This window comes from Pinus tabuliformis, chromosome 5_2 (assembly GCF_031772625.1).
Source record: "Pinus tabuliformis cultivar Carrire ecotype Pingquan chromosome 5_2, CPIR1, whole genome shotgun sequence".
NCBI classification, from domain to species: domain Eukaryota; kingdom Viridiplantae; phylum Streptophyta; class Pinopsida; order Pinales; family Pinaceae; genus Pinus; species Pinus tabuliformis.
Window position 1 is genome coordinate 339041549 of NC_142306.1, and position 9438 is coordinate 339050986.

The 9438-nt window shown below is 30.7% G+C and overlaps 1 protein-coding gene across 1 annotated transcript; it reads right to left on the reverse strand.

Annotated features, from left to right (window-relative positions):
- Nucleotides 1-6882: 6882 nt before the first annotated feature.
- On the reverse strand, nt 6883-8449 carry LOC149158872 (uncharacterized). The gene has a single exon (XM_089433396.1). It carries the CDS (start codon nt 8299-8301, stop codon nt 7180-7182), a length of 1122 nt encoding a protein of 373 aa, XP_089289522.1. The 5' UTR covers nt 8302-8449; the 3' UTR covers nt 6883-7179.
- Between the last annotated feature and the right edge of the window lie 989 nt (nt 8450-9438).

Genomic DNA, 9438 nt, shown 5'->3' on the forward strand with positions numbered 1-9438 from the left:
GGAGAAAAATTTGGCACATTCGTACTAAATCTCCTAGAAATTGACCACATGCCAAAATTTCTTCCATTATAAGCCAATATTCCCACAATTCCATGTATGTTCAAGAGTATACTAATGTTTCTGATACACATTAGATAGAGTGTTATAGAACTTAGTCACAATTGCAAGACATAGATTCAAAGAGGTGTCTCTATCTAGGATATTTTGTTTCTATAACATGAGATATGGATGTCTTTTCTTGAATCTCACATACCAAGATTTCACAATAAATCCATCTCTAAATAGATTCAGCATATACCAACTAATTTTAGAAACATTGGCCTTTAGTTGTATTTGACTTCAACCCATGGATTATTTAATACATCACCTTATGCTAAGAAACCACTTATGCCTCATCTTTTTTAGTGAACACTTAATAGGACCTTTCCTCTTTATATGAGTGGGGCCATTTATCTAATAATGTAGTGATATTGGTGCAATTCCGTATTTTATCATAGTTACTTTTACCGAATATCCATTCAAATCAAAATCGTCAATTTCCTAAAACATATCATCTTTTGTCCCACCTTTGATAGTACTAGTCTTATTGGTTGAAATTACATCTTGCATTGTAGTTATTGGTGTAGTAGCTCATTCATGCTTTGGATCATTATGCTCTTCAACCTTTCTATTCAAATTATCTTCAGTATTAACCTAGTTTATATTGTCATTTGATATTGTTTGTTGTAGCTAGGCACCCTTGGTCACCTTCTTTCTTTTCCTCCATGTAGGAATGATTATATTCCTTCTTCCATGAGTATAGAAACCAATATAAGAACATAAACATACAAACAATTAAAATAGTGGAAACCTAACCATAAAGACACGCAATATTAAAAAACAAGAAAAAATATATTGTAATAGAAAAAATATTGTGTTAAACAAACATATAATAAATAAAGTGTTGGTTCCTAAATTGAAATATACAAATGATAGATACAATGTTAATACTTGAACTAAATATACTCTATAAGGGAGTCATGATAATGATATGTTGAGTGATTTGGAATGTGAAACGAAAATATGGTGCATCAAGGATGATATGTGTTAATTTATAGTATTATACTTTGAATTTGATTAGTAAACAATTATTGACATAAAATACAAACTTATTTTTGAATGTGTGTTTAGGATTGATTTAATTGTTATCCAGTTTTCTATGAATTCCTCTCACTCATCCTTGTGCTTCTCAAGTGTTTAATAATCTTATGGAATTAATTTGATGAATTTATAAGATTGGTTATTAGTCATTGCATTATAGATCGCATTCATATGCATAAGTTCTGTATCACTCTTTTAGGTGAGACTAATCATAAATGTTTGAATTGATGTGCAGGAAAAGATGATGCCTGAGCTACCCTTTTGCCTCTTATTTGGAAAAATATTCTTCATATGTCATTCACTCTATTTGGTGTGATAGATCTCATATACTTATAGATTGAAAAATCTAAGATAGGTTAAATTTTTATTGTTTCTTTATGTTATAGTAGTATAGGATGCAACAAGGACATCATATTTTATATGAATGATTTATAAGGCATGTATTTTGGAGCTGGAAAAGTCATCTTCTGGACAATGGTGGATCATGGGTCTAGTCAAATTATGGGTAGTTTTTGGACTTGTTTTAGACATTTTGTAATTTATATTTAATATTTTACTTTTAGAAATAGTTAACATCTATCGGTATTTTGATGTGACCTCTTCTATGATCACTATTGGTCCCCTACACCACTATTGGTGCCTCTCCCCTAATCGGTCTGTTAGCAAATAATATTTGCTTGAATCTTTTTCTTGATGGTGAAAGGAAAATCTATGCTTAGTGGGTGGAATATGAACATGGGACACCTCGTGTTGTGCAAAGACAAAAGGAAATCATTGAATGATGAGAACATAAGTTAATGAGATAGTTAGAAAAAAAACTTGTTTAGAGAATATGCCTCATATAAATAAGAAGCTCTTGCTTGATGAATGGAGTAGTAGAATGATTTACAAAACATCGAGTGTCAAATCATGGGCTAAGTAAGAAGCCTAGAAATAACAAAGTTGTTGCTTAGAGGATGTGCTTGATGATGAACTTAAGGGGCATGTCTGGTGCATTGAGATCAAGAATTAGACAACAATAATGTGTAGATATTAATACCATGAAGAATAAGATGAGACTACATGCTCAGTATGGATGTGACAAGTTTTCACAATAGAAAATCAAGTAATTTTGTGAACACTCTAGGCATGATCGAAGACAATTTAACCAGTGACTGAGTGAGCATTGAATTTGAATGCCTACATAATGACATACTGCACGGGAATTCACCAACCATTGAGCATATGAGGAATAGAACCAATGAGTGTTGATATGATTGCCACTTAGTATGAGAAAATTATATAGTGAAGTTCAAGGATGGATTTTTTCACTGGCATTGCTTTTCACTTCCATCAAATATTGGTAAGTTGAGGGTTGACCCTTAGGTTATGTAATCATGTAGTAGGACCAAAAACATTGATCAAGAAGGATAGATGAATTCCATAAGATCATATTATTGAATTTTATTTTGATGTTCAATGGAGATATATGAAATTATAAGATTTGCATGGGTAGTTTACAAGACTTCTTTCAATAACCATGAAGGCTATATTTAGAATCCTAAAAAACATTGGAGTGAATCGTGAGTGAGTGGAGAACGCCAATGATCAAATCAAACTAGATTAAACTAACATTGATCATCTTTGATGTTGTCAAGATGATCAAATTGTAGAAGGTAGTTGGGCATCAATGCCCAAAGCTTATTATAGTGTTAATTGATCAAGCTAATGGGAACTGCTAATCAATTTTGACTATGTCAAATGTATGGTGATTCCATTGGCTAATTAAGGAGGAAATATATATATCTGGAGGGTTGGACATCATAGGAATGACACTCGAAGGAGCTAAAGATGTTTGGAGGGTTGGAAAATAAAGAAATAATACGTGTACATTATTTTTGTTGAGGTAATTGGAGAAGTGAAGCGCGCGACATTGCCTCAAAATCCAAGGTTTCATTATGTGCATGAAGCTTTGATTGTTAATATTGTTTAAAGCAATGATAAAAGCATATTAAAGGATTGAGGTTGAGAGTCAAGACCATGAAGATAATTTTTCCTACATGTCACAACAAAACCAGGGTATTCTAATTTATATATAAAAGAAAACAAATGAATTCTAGAATTGTGACGTAGCAACATTTGATCATTTCCTGCTTTGACATTGTTGATCCATCTTAATGTGACATGGTATTGTGATATACATGGTCAGGATTTTTTTTCTTTCCAAATATGATAAATTCAACCATATTTCATCTGTTAATTAATAGTAAAAATGACTATCACTTGTTTTCCTTTGAAAATATGAATTGATCCATATTGTTATTAAAGAAAAACCAACTGACCTAAAATATTTAATTGGTGGTTTACAAAGAGTATATTTCAACTCCTGCTATATGCATTTCCATCTTGAAGTGATAATCCATTTTCTTATATATAAAAAATTGAACTCTTAAACCATTAAAAATAATTTAATTTTTAGTCATAATCAACTAGCATAATTATGAGAAATGATAAAACCTTAAATTTTCTATAAGAAATATCTTTTTCAAATTCTTTATTGGAAATTTAGTGAAGAAGGAATATTAATTTTACTCCAAAATCTAAATAATATACAAGAAAGCCAACCATTAAAATTACTGTCAATAAAATTATATATACTTCTTATTAAGATTTAATTTAATAATACTCTTATCACAATCTTACATCTTATCACCTCCAAAGATCCTGAGAAAAAACACAACATATATTTTTAAAAATTAACGCGTCCCCCCCCCCACACATATATATAATATGAGTGAAAAATTCACCTCTCGTTGCCTGTTTCTCGAAAACAACAATAGCGTGCCCGCTCATAGAATTGTTTCCCAAGTTTCCCAAATTATTGCCCGGCCATCCCATCTCTACCGTAAATATAATTATGTTAGGCCAGCTAAATAAAACGAGTTTACATAATGGAATATTTTAAATATTTAATGAATATAAGAAAAGTTAAATGATTGACATGTGAATAAAATTTTCAAAATATTTAAGAATTTAAAATCAATACTTATTATAATTTTATTATTATCTTATAATAAGGTTGTATTTTAATGTCATGATAAAGTTATAAAACTAGTTATATGAATATTTGTTTAATTATTTGTTTATTAATTTTTTTAATATAATCAAACATGTTTTTGGTAAATAAATATTATTTATATATATAAAATATGGATAGTGAAGAGAATTATAACAAATTAATAATTATTCATTTAATATTGAATAATAATGATTTTTTATATAATGTTTATATTATAGTACACATGTTATGTTATTAGAGTATAGATTGATATAATGAGAGTTGTACAAATTGTATACTTGCTATTTTTACATATTTTTGTCAAATTTATATTTTTTAAATTATTTTTTGTAAATTAAAAAATAAAATCCATAAAAATTGTCTATTCAATACTTTACACCAATGAAAAAATGGAATTTTTGAATTTGATTACAAATTATTTGTGTCTATGGTACATAGTAATTAATATGTAATGTTATTTTTAAAATTATTTATATTTATTGTACATAATATTAGTAATATAATACATATTAATTAATAATAAAATACATAAAAATTCATTCTTGTTATTATTACACAATAACAAAGGAGACATTTTAACCAATCATATTTAAGATAAATAAAAATAAATTTTATTTAAAAATAATAAATTTAATTTTATAATATAAAATTTTAAAATTTTTTAGTAAAAAAAATTAATAACAGATTATTGAAAAACTGAATACATTATATCTGCCGGCCACAAATATAATCATTCTACAATAGATTTCCATTCGTCCATTTCTCTACTGAGAAAATCTTGATTATCTTAGCTGAATTATTTAATTCCATTTCTCCACTTCTCTCGGCTAACAATTATGTAATTCCAGGCGATACCATGGGTATTCATTGCTTTGCCTTTGCCCCAATCGACTCTAGTCTATTTATCATGGGACTATTTAGCAACATCATATTGGGGTTAGGTGTTGATTATATATATATATATATATATATATATATATATATATATATATATATTAATATTATAATAATAAAATATTAATTTAATTTTAAAAATAAAAATAAATGAAATGGTGGTGGTGGTGGTGGTTAACGTCTATTGAAACTAAATTGGTCTATTGGACTTATAATTTTCTTAGTATAATTTTATTAGTTTCTAACTGTCTGGTTCGTCTTTCTTGGCAAGATTAGTGCTGTAGCTTTCTTTTTTTTCTCCACGGTCTTCCAATTTTCTTTATCTTGCATCTCCTTCATCTTTTCTGGTTCTTGGGATATTGGTGTTTTAGCTTCTCAGTTTTGTTGTGTTCGTCCTCTTGAAAATATTCAGAGAAATTTGATCTAGGAGATATTTAATAATTTCATTATGTTATGCAAAATTTATCGTTTTAAATTTAAATTTATTACGATAGGTTGATGTTGATTTTATTTTGGTTATATATATATATATGTATTATAATAATAATACAATATTAGTTTAATTTTAAAAATAAAAATAAATTAAATATTAAATGATATATATTTTTATATAATAATTTCATTATGGTATGCAAAATTTATCGTTTTAAATTTAAATTTATTACGATATGTTGATGAAAAGGTTTGTTAAATATGATGTAAACGTTTATTAAATATAATGGTCTTATTTTAAGTTTTCGGATAAATTTTGAAGAGTGTTGTATTCCACTCGGCTTTAAAGAGCTCGACTTTCAATATTATCGACAAGATTGTTGCTTGTGCAAATGATAATATATAGATTCCATAAAACATCATACAGTGATAGATGACGAAAATCAAATATTTATGAGTTAATTAATATAACTAGCAATTGTACCAAAAGGTACAAAGAGAGGCCGATAGATTTATGAAGTTGGAATTGTTGAATTTTTATAAAAGGTCGGGCCATTTTCTTCGCTGCTATTGATAATATAAGAGACAGAACAGACTGGGAATGTAAGATTTTTATACTGGAAGTGAAAAAGAGAACAAAGCAGCTTGTCAAAGCAGAAATACTTAAAGAAAACCACAAGACTTTCTATTCATTCACATGTATTTAAAAACGCTGACATGACTAAAACAAAAAAGAAGAGAATTAGAAAATTTCATGTAAATGTGTTTTATTTTAAAAACAAACAACTAACCACTGTATAAATGTCATTGCAGAAGCCCATGTAAGGTAAACATATTCCTATATAACTTTTTTGAAAAAAAAAAAACAAAAATAACTTAACGTGAGTAGCATAACATCTAGCATTCCATGAACAATAGAAACCACACTCAAAATGTTACATATATGTAACGAATCAGAGCAATTCATGATTACAACTGGCTACACTTAGGGAGATATTTTTCAAAAGTACCAAGGTAAAAACAACAATACTAGAAATAGCGAAAAAAAATAGCATGTTCGATTACATACAATATTTATGTGATGCGTCAAAGAGAAAACTTTAGAAATATCCAACCACATTTCAAATCTATTTTGTTCATAAACTCTTCAATAGTACTAGCTATATTTCAAAAATAAAATCCTCAAAACAAAAATTGAATTGGACCTGAAATATCTTTCTGTCGTTAAACGCTGAATTTATGAAAGAAATAAATCATATCAACCACGGTAACGGAACGGGAAATAATACAAATCAAGAAAGTATCGAACCACTGAGCTTAAAGCCAGAAATTAAACCTCCTCACGAAACAAAAAGCATACAGAAAAATTAGTTGGGAACATTCCCATAATAGTTTTTGTTAAATAATATGAATTGCTCAAAAATCTGAATCGACTTATACAGAGATCGAGCCCCGAAAAACAGACATTCAGATGCCAAACATCAAATTCAAAACCTGTCTTATATCCACAGGAGTTAACCAGTGTCAACTATTACCAGACATCAAATTGCCGTAGCAAATACACAACCTGTAGAGTCAAGCATCGACAATTTCCTGGACAGAAGTATCTGTTAGTACGAAGTTGACAAATAAAAACGTAACTTGAAACTGCAGACTCAAACAGCCCTAACAGGGGTTTTATTCGATTTCCTCGACTTTTTCTTCTTTTTTGAAGCATCGATGCTGTTGGCCGCGACCCCACATTGCAAATCTACAGACTCTTGCAAATCTACAGACTCAATAATCTTTTCGAGTGCTGGAGTTGTAGGAGAATCATCCATTGGAACTCCATCACCGACATCTTGACCACTTAAAGATCCCGTTTCACCCTCTAAAGAGGAGCCTTTCTTCTTCTTTGTGTTCGGGGTTTTCTCTGCATCACTAGTCCTTTTCTTACTAGAAAGCCCACCTGTAATCCCTTCTTCCCCATTTATCTTTGGTCGGTCAATTTGTGCTTCTTTTTCCACACCTTCCATCTCAATGGGCAGCATTCTAGAGTAACTGTAAAGTGAACAGTCCAGAGAGCCCAAGGTCTTCAGACACATATGACGGATGTTATTCCACTTTTCCGGAAGCGCGGACACAAGACTGTCGATAACAGCAACAACATTCTCCACTATTTCCTTGCTGCTCTGAGAAACCCTAGCCACATTAGCAACACAACCAGTACTGTTAAAGGAGATATAAGCCGAACTGCAAGCTGACTCTAGTTCTCCCCTCCATTTCTGGTGGGTCAAATCCACGGGGACCATATTCCTTTGATCTGTGGGGTATTCTAACCCTGTGAACTTAGGGATCCGTACTGCTTTATTTGCCATGAACAAATCAAAAGACAGACGCAGTTTTTCCCTATCCTCGGATGTCCTACAATCAGCCATTAGCTGTTTGCGATCAAAGACCTTTGAAATGGGTAAATCCTCCTCCTTAATCTTGGTCTCGGCAGCTTGTAAAACCTCTTTTCCATTGCCGATAATCAAACAGATCTTTTGGCTTCCATCAAAACGAAACAGGGGATGAGGTACTGGGATGCTCAAGGGAATCGTTCGTGTACCATCAGATCTCCTTTTCAGCGTAACAACCAAATAAACAAACTCATTGCAACCCAGGCCTTGAGGTTTCTGATCCTTAGGCTTTAAATTAGTCACCGTCAAGAGCAGTTCTACTGCTAATTCTACTATTTCCTCGCTTACTCGAGAGGATACTTGGGATCCATTGCTTTCGTTCTCTCTATTAACCATGGCAACTGATCTCACGAAACAAAAAGCAAAGCAATACTAACTTGGCAAATGGGAAAAAAAAGTGTTAGATGAATTTCTAATGCGTTGGTGTGTTCTCTCTTGCTAACAGATGCTACACGAACAATTCCGTGAAACCTTAAAATCCCGTGAGCAATTCGATTCCACAGTGCATGATACTATATATTTTCGATTGAATCCATCATCAGACGTATTATCATTCAAGCATCTAACCAGAAAAATATTAACGAAACTCATTTAAGATCCTTCTAATTTAGAAAGAATATTAATGGAATTTTTAATACTTATGCTGCAAACATATGACTATAAAATTGTTAACGGAAATAGCTTGACGAATACAAAATTTACAATATACGGTTCAATGACTACCTTGTAAGAAAGGTATCCGCCGAGGAGTATCCGGATCCACTGCTGAGGTCAATTTTCTAAGTTTCCCATCAAAGGTGATGGTAGATGAAGCTTGGTAGATGAAGCTTAGGGCTTGCAAAAAATCTGCCAAAAGCCAGGGAAGAAAAGGAAAAAGCAGTGAAAATATCTTCGAGAGTGACAAAAGAATTGGAAAAAGCAGTAATGCATATTTTCGAGAGCGAAAAAAGAATTGGAAAAAACAGTAATGCAACTCAAAGCGTCAGGTTCAATGCACAGAAGAACTAGAGGTGAAAAAAAGGCAACTCAAATATTTGGAAAAAACAGTGAACTTCAAATCAACGGTTGAAATTGTCAAACTTGATCAAACGGTTCAGATTAAAAGTGTTGACAATTGTTGATGCATAGGAAGGCCTATCGGCCTAATTAACATAAATTTATTTGAATTTCATTAACGTTAAGTGAGATTTATAAATATAACAGAGAAGAAAAATTATTAACATCTAATTTTCTTTTCCATAAGTTTATTTGAGATTATGTGTTTACATTTATAAAAATACTATTTTAAAGACCTCACCTTTCTTTTAAGATTAAAAAATTATATTAATAGTCTTCACTATGTTATTGCCATTTAGAAAATATCAACCTTTATTGGGAACTCTTGACAGCATGAGCATTTCACGTTGTGATTGGACTAATAGAACAAGATCTCGCTAACGTTGTTCAACATGTCCTAGAATTAGTAATATATAA

Bases quoted from the DNA above. Each gene is read 5' to 3' on its own strand.
- LOC149158872 (XM_089433396.1), bottom strand. From the start codon at position 8,301: ATGGTTAATAGAGAGAACGAAAGCAATGGATCCCAAGTATCCTCTCGA.